General features: G+C 35.4%; 1 protein-coding gene across 4 annotated transcripts in view; it reads left to right on the forward strand.

Moving 5' to 3' along the window:
• LOC139964288 (tyrosine-protein kinase ABL1-like) overlaps positions 1–18379 on the forward strand; it is a 61206-nt gene that overhangs the window by 21758 nt on the left and 21069 nt on the right. Inside the window, exon 1 of one of the 4 annotated variants that reach the window (XM_071965773.1) lies at positions 7041–7899. The exons of the other annotated variants lie outside the window; for them this stretch is intronic. Within the exon in view, the coding sequence (XP_071821874.1) occupies positions 7797–7899 (103 nt within the window). The 5' untranslated portion in view covers positions 7041–7796. Of the gene's footprint in view, positions 1–7040; positions 7900–18379 lie in introns of those variants that run through there. 4 annotated transcript variants of the gene reach the window in all.

Here is an 18379-nt window from a genome sequence, read left to right on the forward strand (position 1 = left end):
TGGTATACAGAGTGTAGCTGGGTGTAAAAAGAATACAGATTCACAGGTGTGCTAAAACAGCTACACGATGAACTGATTTTGTTTTCTCGACTACAGTAGGGAGTTCAGATGCTGCCCCCTTCACATTGTGATTGTACATTAATAATAATACATGTTGCACTTTTGTCTAGCAAGGAATATGCAGTTTCTGTTAGCGATGCAATGCGGTCTAACTAAGAGAAACCCGCACGGGTAAAACGTGCTTGAAGTAGGTCTAAGACATTCGAGTAAAATACAGACATTTTTGCATGCCCAGCCATCTGTACCTGCTCAGAGAGATTGGCTAAGTTTCATTTATGTCTTAGAACAATCCATGCTAAGCTAATTAAAGGGATAATCTGGTCTCATAGGCTGTGCCTTTTACACTCGTAAATGTTTAAACGAACAGAACTAAGTTTAATTAATTAGAATTATCTTCTAATGGTTTAAATTAAAAGTTTAAGTACCAAAATGATCAAAATTTGTGATATACTTCAATTGAGCAATGATCAACGAGTTGAATCTTATTTTTAAAACCGCAAAATCACGCCAAATACAAACACTTTTTCTTTAAAAAAAGAAAACTTCTTCTGAAAAGAACCAACATTTCTACCTATCCTACAGATCATTGAATTTGTTTTGAAAATAAATAAATTATTATAAACAACTGCAAGGTACAGAGTTAACAACACTCCATTAGAGAGATTTAAAATGCTCACTACTTTCACAATGCCACAGAGCTTTTATGGTTCTAAGATGTCACTCTCTTTACATTTGAGAGTACCATTTCAAAGAAAGAAATCCCCCAAAGTTCTTTTCTACAGACCACTACTAGACAAATTAAAGTCATTCCCCAGTCACGTTGTATAATAATACCCACACTTTACTTGTACAGCTAATTGCTTTGAAAACTTCAGCATAGTTCTAAAGTTTTCCTGTCAAATGATTCTTTTTCATTTCCTTTTCGTGCACATAGTTTGTCAAATGCTCTAACAAGTTGCAGTATGTTGGAAAGAAACCAATTCTGCACAAATATGTAAACTCATATAACTGTTTTTATTAGTAGCAGTCTGAGTAGCACTGTCTTCTACAATATGAATACCGATTCTGCAAATTACGTATATATTCATGCCTGTTCTGACACCGATTCTGCACATTTCGTATATCCATACATTAGCTGTTCTGATACCAATACTGCACAATTCGTATATCCATACATTAGCTGTTCTGATACCAATACTGCGCATTTCGTATATTCATACTGTTCTGATACCAATTCTGCACAATTCGTATATATTCATGCATTAGCTGTTCTAGTACCAATAATGCGCATTTCGTATATATTCATGCTGTTCTGATACCAATTCTGCACATTTCGTTTATTCATATACTGTTCTGATACCAATTCTGCACATTATGTATATTCATACATTAGCTGTTCTGATACCAATACTGCGCATTTCGTATATTCATGCTGTTCTGATACCAATTCTGCACATTATGTATATTCATACCTGCTCTGATACCGATTCTACGCAAAGACTTGACTGCCTGGTAATTCTTGTACCAATTATATGCTACTGTACAGCTTGTGGTTAGACTAGGTCCAGTAGTGGAGTGTACTGAACTGTACGTTCGCGCTGAAATGAAAGACAAGTAAACAACACTGATTTTTCGTACTATGTTTTCTTTTTAATCAAATTTTTAAATAAGTTGCTGCAAAAGAAAACTCAGAGATGGGAAAGTCGTCATAATACATTTGAAGGCTAGGCTAGTGTCCATAGGTTCGTGTTAGTGTATGATAGTACAGTTAACGCTGGAAGTAGCAGTTCTGCGAAAATTTCCGGGTATACCAGTATCTGTTTTTGCTTATACTGACGCACCCTATTGTGAAGCAACATTAAATCTGTGATGTATCTCCCAAATGGAATAAGATTTTTCTTAGCTCTGTTTGGGAAGGTTGTACGCTACAAGTATCTCTACTTATAGTGTCAATGTCATGTTATCTCATTTCCTATGTTAAGGGTCTAAATATATCGTGAAAACTTGAATTTTTATGAAATTTGAAGTTCGGAAAGCAAAAGTTTCAATCCCAAAATGGTGATTGTATATTCAGTTTCCTCCATTTTTTATTGAACTGTACATGAAATGGCAAGGAGAATGTATGGCTTATCAATTCATTATCAGGTACAGTATCACGCACATCATACTGCGGGCAATTAATTCAAGTACCAAGTCATCATTAATCCCGCAGTTTTGAGAGATCCTTTGAAAATTGGTTCAATGTTCTTGTAATGAGACTACTTTCACTTTTGATGTGTTTTCATTGTGCAGGAATTACATTCCAGTTTTTATAGTTAAATTTATAATACGCACCTACTTCCCTCATAAACACCTCTAATACTATACGCTTAAATTGGTCAAGTCTTTAAACAGGGGGTGTGGCTACCATCCAGCCAGGCTCTGACTCCTCCTTCCTCTTTTGACAATTCGTATGGAAAGATCGCTCAAAATTGGTCCAGTTTTGATCTTTTCGATAACGTTAGTTTATGACATGAGGTATTTATTCTTCTTATCTTCTACGTGGCTACCATCCTTCTATATCATTTTTGAGCAGTTTTCAGCTGAGTTCCCTTTCCTTAAAATTGTGTTTTTTATCCATTTTTGTAGCCAAAGGCATTCCAGTTTTCATAGGTAATTGCTATTAACACTGTAAATACAGACCAATTGAGTCAGATAAAGTTATCTTTTACCTTAAAAGTTTCTTCTTGCATTATGGCATGCAAACATGTGGGGGGGGGGGGGGGGTTGGGGTAGAGCAGCACTGGTCTTTTCCATTGGAGCTCTAAGGTTTATCCTCATTGAATCTTTTTTTTTTCATTCTCCTTTACTCATCTTTATGTAAATCATCTTTGTGAATCATTTGTACATTTCAGTAAAGTCTAAGTTTCAAACTTGCAAGAAGAAAAGAAAAAATAAACTTATGTAACAGGCAAGAACCTGAATGAAAAGCGTTAGTTTAATAAAGAACAAGCCAGAACTGGATGCTGATTCAATTGCTCATAACTTATATAAGACCTTCTAAGAATGTACATTGGAGAAAATTTTATTTTCCACTTGTAAAGAGAGATATTAACTTGTGCAAAAATGTTTCGCAAATTAAAGCCTCTATCTCTCATTTTCTTTACCGAAAATGTAAAATTTGAGGTGGAAGGTCAAAAAGTCATAAGGATGCTTTAAAAGTAACTTAATACCCAAAAAAGAAGTCTTGTTTTGAGAAAAGAAATTGAAGGCCAAAACACTGCACTGTCAACATCCAAAATGAAATGAGAGATGATTTCACATTCCCAAAACAAATGAGTTATTGTTTCACCATGTAATGTCCTTAGGGAACATAATGTGTTATCAGTGCTGGTAAACAGAGCAAGAACACTTATTTGTTCCAAGAGTGCTGTGAATGAATCGAAACTGAAAGCACAGGATGTTGCTATCTTTTAACCGAAACGAATGGTGGCTGCATTCACAATGCTTTTCCAATCTTGTTTGTTTATATGATAATCTAGAACCTGATTCCATTCCTCAATGGCAGCTGGAGGAGTACAGTATGTACGGTTAAAAACCCTGTTACAGTCTTATATAAATATATCGAGGAAGGTCGGGTGTGAACAGTGATATATGCGAGCTGTGAAATGTACCACGATTGGCAATAATTATCATTTTCAGTTCCATTCGTGGGTGCTTTCCTTTCCCTAGGAATTGGTTCCTTCCGTTTGAGGGTAGATTTACCTTGTTTCTCGGTAGATTAATACCTGCAAATATTTTCTTGATTTGTCCGTCTATTGTCTTTATATTCTGCTCTCACGTATGGTAAGACAGTTTTACTATATTGACCCTCATTCATTTCATTCTTAGCATTAATCCACTCTTTACATGCCAGTTTACTGTACTATTAACTTCTCTACAGGTATAAAATGTTGAGAAGTTTGAAAAATTACAAAACAGCTATGAAAAGTGTCTGGCTGACGACATGTTGAGGATTGAATCAAATCCATTAATTACTCACACAGTTTCTTTCCATTCGGTGAAGAAAAATAAAAATCTTGAAGGATGTGCTAGCTCGGTTATTTGCAATAATTCTTTCTGGGACATGTATTCATAAGTACTGTATGTTTAAATTTTTACATGCCCATGCAGGGTTCGAAAACTCGTATATGCACAGGTTGTCTCGGGCTCCTTATTACTGTTTTTGGGCTACCCAACTTCATGTATAAGTCCAGTATATTCCATGTTGGAGATTTGGATACAATTGGTTTAAGCACAGTTTAACAGATTTGATTGAAAATACCCTCTAAGAAGAGTGTAAACGAACGGTTGGCAAAATTTCATTGCTAAAATGTGCTAGTTGTGAGTTGGTGGTAAAATCAAAATATCGGCTTGAATATGTCAGACTATGTGTGAATTAGGAAATGTGCAGGTAGTTTGTCCAGAAGCCTCTGTCCTCCAAGGTATTCTCAGTGAGTTCAGAGACTGCAGCTTGTCAAGTTGAAAGGACCGATATATGGCAGTGCCCTCTGTTGATTTAGGGCATGCCTGGAGATCTCCACTTTGAGTAACTTCTTAATGTCCATCTGCAATTCAGAGAATCAGTATGGTAAGGTACTTTTGTCAACTTTTACCAACACTTAGAATGTTAAAATTTTGGGGTTTATATGGTAGCGACCTTTAAGGGCAGTACTCACACAGAAACATATGTAATGTTTCACATATACTGTAACTATTGTTGAAATTGCTAATCTGTGGTAAGTAGACTTGAAGATGTGAAATTAATTTACTTTCTTTGTAAAGCGCTTTGAGCAGTAACTTTTGTTTACTGATTTGGTGCTATATAAGTCTCATTTATTATGATTATTATTATTATCTGGTGTTAAATGACTTGTGACAAGTCTAAGTGGGTCTGGAAAAACTTAATAGGATTTGTATGCAGTTGTAAACTTGATCTGCACAGCACTGTACCTAAGTAATGTATTACAATATCTTAGATGTGTTCTGTCTTACTTTTGTTTAATTATTAGAAATTTCTTAATTTTGTCTTTGCATAATATTCCTCAGGAGATTAGATGACAGTCAATATCTACCATACATTAGTTCATTGCCACTCTCATGTATGCCAATTTATTATGATAATTACTGATTAAAACCACAATATTCCATTCTTAGGGTCTGCATTATTATGATCGAGGTTTTGTACCTGTTTGGCTATACCTTGCTAAAATGTTCCATCATCAAAGGAAATGCACATCATTCAAGCACCTTTAATGACCCAATTTCTGAAAATTCCAAAAGTGCAAAGAACCTATTTCCAGAGATTGAGAAGATTTTGGTCAACAGAAATTAACCTCACGTTAAAGTTTAAAGACCCAATGACTGAGGAACAATGAATCGTCTCTGTTACGTTGAAGTCTATAGAATTGAACTAAAATATGACGCAGAGTATAAATAAGTTGCTGTTGCTTGAAATGCATTCATTTTATTTGGTGACATTCAGCACATTTGATGCAGTGTAAGAAGCTAAGAGTAATTGAAAAACATGCACTGTCTTGACTTGCAAGACAGTAAGTTTACCAACAAAAAGTAGCAATTCCTATAGCATATTGTAGTTGAAAATTATGTTTGGTTGTTAAAATACTATCTTAGACCTCATAAAATGCCCACAGTTAATATTTCATCATCCTTATCATGTTGAACTTTATTAATGGCACAAAAAATAACACAATAAACAATATAATTTAGTGATAAAATTTTCTTGTATATATACATATATAGGTAGTAACCCCATCAAGTCCCTCTCCACCTCCCCTTCCCCCACCCACTCTTCCTTATCCTCCTTCCCTCCCCCCACCCTTCCCCTGTTTTAATCACATTTAAGGCTTGTCAATCTTCCTAAATATATTCTGTGAATCATTTTTTCTCAGCGTGATTTGAGGTTGATGACCTGAGGAAGATTAGAAGTTATTCTTTCTTATTACAGCACTGGTTTTTCTTGAGCAGGTTTTTGTTTTGACTAAAAAAGGTACTTTGTGGTCAGTAGGTAATTTGTTGCCTGTCCTCCTTTCCACTCTGAAGAAATTCTTGGAAATACGCTGTGGCTTTCTTTGCTCTGCATGCCTAAATGTCCTCAACATGAGTGAGGAATTAGGGGAATAATAAGTCTGAAATGCTTGTTTCCATTTCTAAGAAGGTTCACAGTGAGTTAATTGGCATGGGGGGAGGGGGCTTCAGAGTTCATTTACCTTTCACACTTAATCAAAGTCAAATAACCTACGTGGAAATTATGGAATTCAGTATTACGTGACAACGAAAAAGTCAAAACGTTTAGAATTTTTGGAAGTACAAATGTAACAGACATAAATTGACAGAATATTTATTTCATCAAAGAAAGTTTTAAACTGATTTTGTAATTTCACATAGATTTTGCTCAGATTGTATTAAAGAAGGACTTGAATAATTTTTTTATTTTTTTTTTATTTTTTAGCTGTGATCTGTCTTCAGAATTAATTACTGTACACATTAAATTATTGATAATTTAAGTAATTTATTTTTACCTCAGTTTTCAAGGTTAATTTGTAATGAATGCTTATTAATTAAGCTACTCCTGAATTATTATTCTACTTGGCTTGGGAGGAAAACTATCTTGACTTTATAAAAAGAAAAGTGTGTTAACTTTGCTTCAGAGATTCTTTAGCTCACAAACCCCAACCTTTCCTGATATGTATGGTTGTTGATCTAACCTGTTCACATTTTCATGTGAAATAAAAAGTGTTTCCATAGAACTCTAACCACAGTAAAACTACACCCATCCTACTCATTCAACAACTATTTGAGATGATGTCATTTCAGGATGGTTCCACCCCATTGGCTCTATATCTCATTCATAGGTGGTTAGATTATTGTTGTAAAATGGTGGCTTTGGTTGGTAGGGGAATTCCTAATTGGTCTCTTTGTGAGTATTATAGGCTGCATGTAGCAGACAGCAATTTATGGCATCTGGCAGCAGGGTTGTTATGCCATCTTACAAACAGATGCTGATAGGGTTGGTGTCTTAGTCTCCTGGGGGCAGGAAGTGGCACAGGAACCAAGGAACAAAGCCACACAGAGCAAACAACCACTTTACTATGCAAGAGGGAAATATCATTTGTGTGTTAACTGGTGGATGGATAGGCCTATGTGTGTGTCTTTGTGCAATATATTATTATTATTAGGCAAAGCAAATTTGAAGAAATCTTTGAGTTTTACTGTCTCATTTAAAGGATTAAATAGACAAATTTCATTTTTACATTTTGTGTGGAGCACATTTTATTTTCCAGTTATGGATTGTTCTGGTTTGTTATATTTTGTTCTGATGGAAGATTCTGTTTCACAATTGTGAAGTACATTTTGTTGTTGATTTTGGAAGGAATTGGTAAGCTCTGTTGTGTCAGGTAGTGTAAGTACAGGATATTGCAAATCTTGGCAGGAGACACATTTTCACAAATCTTGTTTATCGGATCAGAATTCAGACTATACTGATTGTTTATCACACAAAATTCCGTTTGGATTTGTGCTGTGAGAAAAACAGAGAATTTGTGTTTTTATTTTTGAATCAAACACTGGAAGAGGCACATTCATGAAATTTCCTGGAGAGACCTAAATGGTGTATGAACAGTTAACTTCAACTTGATGAGAAGGGATAAGTAGCTTAATTGTAAATTTCAGGACAACTATCCTAAGTGCATGGGTGCATGAGGGAATCCATGGAACAAGGAAAGATTCCAGTTGTGCTGAAAATGTTTTCGTGTAATATTTGTCATCGTCACCATCATCCTGGCTCTCTTAGCAACAAAGGTAAAAATTGTTATAATATGTATCCCCTTTGTTTTCTGTAATCTGTAATATTTATGTAAATGAGACAACAGTATAAACTACAATTGTTCATGTACAGTACAAAAAAGCATTGATACGTCCTCTAGACAACTGTTAAAGTGAAGGGAGTTGAGAGTTGAAAAAAGGCACACAATTTAATTTTGATATGTTTATTGTAGACTGCATGTTTAAATGAACATTGTCATCAGTCAAGGTTCTATATTCTACACCACTTTTATTTATATGGGTTCATGCCCCTTTAAACATTTTAGGCCGATGTATGATAGTGGCTGCGACGACCTGTTCTAACCAACGAGCTGTTTGCAAGGTGCTGGCCATTACAGTTTAGTATGTCTTGTTTAACAGATACAACAGGGAAAACTTAAAGGTAGTCAGTATAGGCCCCAAATTATAGCACGCTATAATTGCTTTAAGTTTAAAAAAAGTACTTTCATGGAGGTCTTTACTCTCCAAGTTGTTCTCAGACATTTTTAAGGAACACACAAGATGACTGAATGTCCTGGATGGTTGTAATAAAAACAGTTTGAGAATCTTGAGCAAAGGTGACCATATTTGAATATCTAGCATATTTGGGGCCAATACAGCATACCTTTAAGACTTTCAATGGTCTTAACTGTGACATGATTACTGAAACCTCCATTTATGGCTTTTATCTATCGTTAGAACAAACGCATTATAATAAACACATAATACTGTAGGAATGCCTCTCAGTACGTAGTAGTTTGAATAGACTTGTATGGATTTCTTTATATTGGTAACTTAAAGGGGCAAGACGTGATCTGGCCAGTAAATTGAAATGGAGGTACAAAAGGTCTATATAACTCAAGACCTACTGTATGTAGGAAAAAACTTCATAACATAATAGCTTTCTGCTTTTATACGACCAAAACGGAACAAAGAACACACATGATTGCTTAAAAATCATAATGACCAGCTACACATGCCACTAAACAGTTAATTTGCATCTCATTTACATAGTAAAAAATAAAAAAATCTTTTATGCTTTAGTTTACCATGCATTACAAATTTATCTAGCACAAACAGTGTTGAATCATATTCATCAGTATATACTCTGTTATTTGCATGAAGTTTATGAAAGGAACTGACATGTAGGTTTAGTTATTAGAATTGAGGAAAGAATACATTAACGTAACATTACACTGAGGAGCCAGCTGACACACTACTGTATGAAAACTGGAGCCTTTATTAAAAAGGAGCATTCCATCCGTTTAGCATATTTTTAAACAAGAATATCTTGAACACTGAAATAGCTCTGTAGACACAGTTGGATCATTTCCCATTCTTTGCCGGTCGTTTTATTTTGGCCTATACCAATGGATAAGATCGGCATCATATTTAACAATGGTCACAGGTTGACATTGGTAAGGGATTAATAATATAATAAATAATATTTATTCACTACATTAAAATAGGCTAGGGATCTGAAGTGTTGCTTGCAAAATAATTTGGGAACGACAAAACGAGGGCTGTGTTAGATTCTGCACAAATACAAAGCACCCCTACATAATAGTGGAATATTCCGACGGGCTATCCGCTAAGCCCTTTTCTTGTTTATCTAATGTTCTTCAATCTGTAGACTGTAGAATGACTCCTCTCATACAGTTGACTATAAACTGTAGGAACCCATAGACTAATTGAGTCCTCATGTTTATAAATCTTTCCAGACATATTTGCTTCTAAGCCGCACTACAGATCAGAACCACTTAAATTTTGATGTCAAATGAACAGAAAGCATGCATGTCCATTTAAAGTATATGGACACACATAGCCAATTTAATTGCCCCATTTTTAGTACATTTGATTTGTGTGATAATCTCATTCAAAATCTGTTGAAATTTTTCCGAAAAAGCTTTTTTCGTTTCCAAGATATACACATTTCAAGTTTTGATAAATCTGGGAAATGCATAAGATATGTGCAGACTATTATGTGGAGTGTTGCGCTCGTCAAAATTTCTTACTTAAGCCTTAATAAGTTAGCCCTAATTACAAGTTCACATATATCATTTGAATAATGTGATGTTCCTCTTTAGAAGACAACCAAATATTTCGTAAAAATAGCCCTAGGCCACAAACCTGTGTTCAGTGTCCTTGAAACGAAGGTTGTAAAAACAAACGGAATAACATGATAGAAAATTAGGCAGTCTCTCCCTTTGCCTCACAATGTGCATAATTAGCTAATTAATAATGTTTATTCATAAATAAAACTAGAATTAAGAAAAGACTTGCAAAATGGTCAATGTTTGATGGATTTTGATGGGAGTTGCAGCTATTTTCATGATTTCTAAATGCCTTTTAGAGAAATCAGGACAGCTGTTCATAGGTGTTCTTAGACCTGCAGTAGTAATGTATCATAGGTTCATTTCGTGAGCTGGCTGCAATGCCAATTCATTCACGCCGGTGTGTGCACATGTATGCTAAGAAATGTCAATAACAACAACAAAATCGAGTGAACAGAAAGTAATGCATCATTGATGAGCTTGCAGGGGTTGCCTCGTTACCTACATGTAGGTCCCTGATTTGTAGAGGTAAAATGAAACCACCTGGGTTCCCTTCTGAAAGTTTGAAGAGATTTGAAAGCTAAGCTAAAACAATGTGGAGAAAGGTTAGCATAATTAATGCTTATCCTCTCATAAATTGCCTATTTAAAATCGATGTTCTTGTAATATGCACCTCTATTTTATTAATAATTTCCACTTCCAAAATGGTTTTCGTTTGGTTACCATTAACATTTCCTTATTAGTTTCAATTTTCATTATATCCTTTTACTTGAAACTAACTTATTTTGTAGGTATAGGCTTCAGTATTCAAGTCTTATAATCAATGTGAATGAGGTACAGTTATTAATAGAAAAAGCCTGACAGCTGCTGCTGCAGTCTGTACGTCCTATGGAAGTCTTATGACGGGTACGTTGCTCTTGAAATGTCGACCATACTCAATTATGACTGCCCCTGTGTAGTACACAGTACAATATTAATTAGGCTATAAATAACTGTAGGGCTGGTGTATAGTACCTGCACACTCATCCCCCTTTCCCTCCACCCCACCCCCCCTCTCATCCTCCCCCAAGAAAAGTCATGATTAACAAATGGTCTTCATGGGGAGAACCACATACTGTAAGGGCCAAACATATTTTAGAGGTCATTGGGATCGGCCCCAAACTTGAGAATATACTAAAAATATGCTAGAATTAGAAGTTTCTGAAAGTACCCTCCGGGAGGTTCTGGTCGTCAATATTCTTCCCCAAGACGTTGAGGATTTTTTTAAATAAACAACTCATAAGTCTCACTTTTCGGTTAAATAACTATTATTAGACTCGTGTCATTGTCAGAGTGTTAGAAATTCCAGCATGGGGGTGACCATTATCTAGCATATTTCTAGCATATTTTGGGGAACGTAAAAACATGATGACCTCAATAAAGCCAGCAGATCTGTAAAAGAGAATCGTATACACTTATACCACCCCTATAAGTATATGGCCTGTTATAGTGAATGCAGTCGGCGTATCTTCCATACCCGCATTGAATCTGTATGTACAGTACCCTAGCTGTTAATTAAGTAGTAACAATATAGTAACGCTGCCCGTAGTATGTTGCTGTGGTTTATAGTACCTCATCTCCCACCATTTTATGATATACTGTATGTCTTGGTCATGATTTTGTTAATGGCCTTTCTGCCATAATCAATGAGACGTGTCTCCTTGAGCTTAACAAGGGATAATTGTTACATCCTATTCACAAGTCAGTCAGTATACTACAAGTACTCGGCCAGGCAAAGGGGGGATGGGGGTGAGAAAAAAATATATGTATTCTCCTTATTTTTTCCCCTCACTTTTCCAATGGATTAGCTGCCAGTCAAGCTCAACATACTCATGTATTAACATATATATGTTTCATGCTATATAGCAAGTTTGGTGTCTTTTCTAATAAGGAATGGGAAGTCCTCATTTCCTGCCCCAGTTGTAAAGGCTTAAAGGGAAAATGTATTAATTTATGGGTAAGATGATAATAAGCCTAGGGAATACCACTTTTGTGGTTTTTAATTTGAATGCAAGTTTAAGAGAATATATACTGCAATAGGTTTGAACAAACTGTTTCAAGTTGGATTGAAAATGTAGAATTATATCATGCAAAAGACATTCCAAGTGGACTGAATTGAATACAATGAAGTTATGAGACTGTTTTCATGAAGAACACCCACAGGAGGTACAGTGAAGGCATATCAAAATAGAAGTCGATCCGAATAAACCTCTTTGGCCATGAACCATGGAATGAACCGTACATCCTGGTAAAAAGAAGAAAAAAAACTTTGTTGATAAAAGTTGGCTGTAAAATCTTTTGGAAATAACATTTCTGGCACACAGTCAGAGAGGGCTAAAGCGTGCAGCCTCTTTAAATGGGCATTCAAGTTATAATGGTGTGATCATGGGCTGTACCATGAAGTAATATTACAGTACATTGTCTATTGTACTGTAGAAGGAGCAAGGTTGAGATAAAGGTAAAAGCAGGAAGTCACCATCATCTTGTTTGTGAGTATTTTTGAGTCTCAAGGCTAAATCTGTTAATCAAATTTAAAGTTTGTGTATCAACAGAGTTTTGTTTCGCTAATGCAAGGTGACAATTAGGCAAAGGCTGGCGACCAAAACTGGTTTGAGGAACAACATTTATCGTAGACCCCCCAAAACGCCAATTTGAAACGGATTAGCCGCCTGTTCCTAGTCCCCTGATTGGTTTCTATGATTATGAGTGTAATAAAACTTGTTGCTAAATAAGGAATAATGAATATGTAAATGAAAAGCCAAAAGTTTATCATTGGCTTAAATTTTTTAATTATTGCAGTAATTTGTTATAGTCTGGTGGGAACAAATTTAGTCCACAAAGGGTAAACAGTGGCCCTTAATTGAAAACATATTATTAAGGGTAATCTGCCATTTGTGTTGACCGACATCGCACAATGAATGATTTGTTAAACTAGGTAAAAACTTTCAAGGTTTCAGACTGACAAAAAAAAAGAAAAAAAAGATTGTCTTGAATTGTGAAATTTTTTTTGTTTGCACTGCATAAACCTGCATTCTGTGATGAATAAAGTCTAACTTATATTTAGTGAAATGTTCAGTTCTAGTTTGTATTCCACATTGATATGTTTGTTAAATTGAGAGGTAAATTTCTAATAATTTTTGTAGTGTCTACATGATAGATATATGACCCAAATGTCTGTACAAAGTAATACAATCAATGTCATCACCCAAATATGCTAGAAAAAGACCAGAAATAACCTGCCTGCTATATGGTTTAAAGGCTCAATGCTTCCATCAGGGTAAGACCCTACAACTGAGATAATATTGTCACATTGCCTATGAGAGAACCTCATAATCATCTGGGAATAATTTGGAGGTGTTTATAACCCACAGGAAGAATAAAAGTTTGGGAACAATTTTTAGTTATCACTTCAAAATGGTGTGAGGGGGTAATACTAGTGACCTTTAGGTCTCAAGAGGTATTTGTTTGGACCAGAGTGAGTCAATAAACTCACATTTGTTAGAGCATTGTTGGTCAGACCAGCATTGCCTTTCCTACCAACACGTGTCCTACCTGATAAAAAATATTATGGTAGCTCCAGACTCTGTATTTTCAACAAACAAAGTACTTCTTACCTGTTGGTGCTATTCAGTGCTTGTGTGCTTAGCTGGAAGTATGTGATAAAGTATATTACTATAATGATTTTCTTGACATGTTGCTGTTTGGGTATACAGGGCTCCTTATGATGTGTAGTTGTGCCCTAATGTGTTGGTTCCATCTAATGAATATTAATGAGTGGGTGTGGCTTAACAGAAAAGTCGTAAAAAATGTCAATATCTCTTCAACTGTGTGTCCTATTTGGTAATACTGTATATACTTGGTATGGTGATGTAACTACATAGTATGTATATGTTCTTTGCACGAACAATTAGGCCTACAATTATTGGGACCATCTGGGCCATAAAAAGTTCGGGCACATCTTTTGGGCCGGGTTGGCCCAATTTGATTTCCACCTTAAATGCATTTGGAACACATTCTTTGAGCCCAATTTTGTGTGGCGCGAAAATTTTTGGATCATTTGGTACCACATTCCTTAGGGTTCTATTTTTGGGGGGCAAATATAGTTTGGAGTCAGTTTGTTTGCACCAAATATACTTGGGAACATTTAGGCATATCATTTTGTTGGTCCCAGTTGTTTGCAATAACTCTGCAACCAATAAATCGGATTGTATCCAAACTTGGAATACAGTTGTTGGTAAGTAGCTGGTACACATTCTTTGGGCCCACTATTTTTGGGGGATCAAATTTTTGTGGGCACAAGTTTGTGAATATTACCATGTACAGTATGGCATACCACACTATGAATATGTTCAGACATCGTTTTTGTTTTTGTGTTTATATTAGAATGTGATTGTCAGCAAGTCATTATTGATTTCATTTGATGCTAACAAGTTTACTGCTTTGAGAATGTTCATTGATAGTTTCAACCACATGAAGTTAAAGCATGTCAAAACTTAAAATTTAAATAAAGTTATTCGATTGGAGTGGAAACATGACCATTCTCACTCATGGCCTGTATTATTATGGTATAATAGTCTGAGAAAATATCTTCAAATAATTTACCAAATTGATTGCAAAGATGTTTGCTATCAAATGGTGCTTATGTTTAGAAATTAGTGTAGCAATGAACTGGATATCAAGTACAGTACAAGTACCAGCCAAACTACGGCATCATAAAAACTAGAAGAAAATGAAGCAATCCATTCATTTTGACAACCCTCATTTCTCAAGCACACCTCACTGCAGTCGAGGTCTATTTTTTAATTTCTACTAAGAGCTAGCTAGACGTGAATGAATCACTGGCTGAAGTTGATAACCAGTGCTAGTACTTGAAATCTATCATATTTAGGCATCTTAATTACATTTAGGATCATATGAATACTCTATTACAACTACTTGGATATAGGCAACAGGATGACTTTGTAAGGTTGGAGTATAGTACAGGCTGCTACACACACACTCACACATATACTGTACATGCACTTTATATAATTCAACCGCATGTACAAACCTGCAGACACGTACTGTACTGTATGTATATATAGCACTGTGTCAAAAGTGTTTGACAGGTGATAAATTTGGAAAATGTGCCTATACAGGTAAGGTTTGGGGAACCAGTGCTAGTACTTGAAATCTACCATATTTAGGCATCTTAATTACATTTAGGATCATATTGATACTCTATTACAACTACTTGGATACATATAGGCAACAGGATGACTTTGTAAGGTTGGAGTGTAGTACAGGCTGCTACACACACACTCACACATATATACATGCACTTTATATAATTCAACCGCATGTACAAACCTGCAGACATGTACTGTACTGTATGTATATATAGCACTGTGTCAAAAGTGTATGACAGGTGATAAATTTGGAAAGTGTGCCTATACAGGTAAGGTTTGGGGAACCAGTGCTAGTACTTGAAATCTATCATATTTAGGCATCTTAATTACATTTAGGATCATATGAATACTCTATTACAACTACTTGGATATAGGCAACAGGATGACTTTGTAAGGTTGGAGTATAGTACACACACAGTCACACATATACATGCACTTTATATAATTCAACCACATGTACAAACCTGCAGACACGTACTGTACTGTATGTATATATAGCACTGTGTCAAAAGTGTTTGACAGGTGATAAATTTGGAAAATGTGCCTATACAGGTAAGGTTTGGGGAACCAGTGCTAGTACTTGAAATCTATCATATTTAGGCATCTTAATTACATTTAGGATCATATGAATACTCTATTACAACTACTTGGATATAGGCAACAGGATGACTTTGTAAGGTTGGAGTATAGTACACACACAGTCACACATATACATGCACTTTATATAATTCAACCACATGTACAAACCTGCAGACACGTACTGTACTGTATGTATATATAGCACTGTGTCAAAAGTGTTTGACAGGTGATAAATTTGGAAAATGTGCCTATACAGGTAAGGTTTGGGGAACCAGTGCTAGTACTTGAAATCTATCATATTTAGGCATCTTAATTACATTTAGGATCATATGAATACTCTATTACAACTACTTGGATATAGGCAACAGGATGACTTTGTAAGGTTGGAGTATAGTACACACACAGTCACACATATACATGCACTTTATATAATTCAACCACATGTACAAACCTGCAGACATGTACTGTACTGTATGTATATATAGCACTGTGTCAAAAGTGTTTGACAGGTGATAAATTTGGAAAATGTGCCTATACAGGTAAGGTTTGGGGAACCAGTGCTAGTACTTGAAATCTATCATATTTAGGCATCTTAATTACATTTAGGATCATATGAATACTCTATTACAACTACTTGGATATACTGTAGGCAACAGGATGACTTTGTAAGGTTGGAGTATAGTACAGGCTGCTACACACACACTCACACATATATACATGCACTTTATATAATTCAACCGCATGTACAAACCTGCAGACATGTACTGTACTGTATGTATATATAGCACTGTGTCAAAAGTGTTTGACAGGTGATAAATTTGGAAAATGTGCCTATACAGGTAAGGTTTGGGGAACCAGTGCTAGTACTTGAAATCTATCATATTTAGGCATCTTAATTACATTTAGGATCATATTGATACTCTATTACAACTACTTGGATATAGGCAACAGGATGACTTTGTAAGGTTGGAGTATAGTACACACACAGTCACACATATATACATGCACTTTATATAATTCAACCACATGTACAAACCTGCAGAGTGTATGTTACTATATAGCACTGTGTCCAAAGTGCTTGACAGGTGATAAGTTTGGAAATTGTGCCTACAGGTACAGATTGGGGAAAATTTCTAAAACTTGTACAGGTATATATATATATATATATACAGTATATATACTTTGAACTTAATTACTAATTTGTTTGAAGTCTATATGCATAATATGATCTTCCTGTAATCGTGTAATCTTTTGGTGGATTTAAGTATGAGATTTTTCTCAAGTATTTTTTCTGTTTTTTTATTTTTTTTAGTAGTATCAACTTCCTCGCCCAAGCCTAGAATAAATGGATAAAAATTTAAAAATATAATAATAATGACAGTATGAAAATGAAAGAGTAAAGTTAAAATAGGTTCACGAGGTAGAAATGAAAAAACTGAAACTGCTGTGCATTCGCAAAAAGCAAACTGAAAACTTAGTAAGATATAAAAGCCACTAAACGGCAATTTTCGAGTGTTAGTACTAATTCTGTGCAAAGGGCAGGCTATCCGAGCACTAACTCAAGTCTGTATGTCGTGGAAGAAAAGACAAGAGACACAAATGATATTATTTCGACCCCTGGAGGAAAACGAAATTTTCCTTACCATGTGACAGCTATGAAACAATATCTTCATTCTACACTTCATACACCTTAATGGATCATTGGTGGTTGCCTCTAAAATATTCCAGAAAGTTTCAACTTTGGAAATTTTGAAGTATGCAAATAATGCTCCTGTTTGTTTTTCAATCAAGTGAATAGGGGGCAATCAAAAAAGGGTTAAAGTCATTATTGCCTTGTTTGATTTAATTTATATTACCGAAACGTGTGTGAAAGCCTGGACCAGGCGAGCTATTTAATCACTCGTTGTTCATCCCTCCATTGCAGTGTAGTTCTTTCCAGTTTTATGACAAAAGGTTTGTGCCAAGCCAAACAACAAGCAAATTTAACCACTAGCTACTTTTAACAATACCCAAGCAAAATCAACAGCTCGGATGTATTGTCTGTGTTTTTCTTAAGACATTTTTACGATATGTACATTGTGCCCTCAACCGAATATTTTCCCACAGTTATATAGCCATACATGAGAGATAAGATACAGTATTGTGTGCATATTGTGCTCTTCCTAACCTGACTGAGGTGTAGGCTATCATTCTTTACCCTGTCCTGCACCAACTTTCCTCATTGAATGTACCCAATTGCTTGAATGCCTATACAATCAGCTAAGCAGTTCCATTTGATCCATATAATTATATGTATTACATATGGAATTATGTAACTATACAATGGAATAACTAGAAGCTCTGCTTGCATGCATCATCACAGCTCCAAATTGAGTCATCATCTTTGCACTTTTTCTATATGTACTTTTATGCAATTTAGCAGACCACTTGGAGATCTCTATTATAACGACGGTCGTGATATGCTTGAGTAAGTCAACCATAGATTTGATTGCTGTCAAGCATGCATTGCAATGTCATAGCATTAACAGTAAGTGTTGCAGCTCATCATCATTTCGCTATATATTGATTCGAGCTTAGCCAGTCTGACTGGTTAATACGCTAAACTACCGGCGGCGCAAGCAGTGACTATAACAATTT

This window comes from Apostichopus japonicus, chromosome 22 (genome assembly GCF_037975245.1).
Source record: "Apostichopus japonicus isolate 1M-3 chromosome 22, ASM3797524v1, whole genome shotgun sequence".
Lineage (NCBI taxonomy): Eukaryota > Metazoa > Echinodermata > Holothuroidea > Aspidochirotida > Stichopodidae > Apostichopus > Apostichopus japonicus.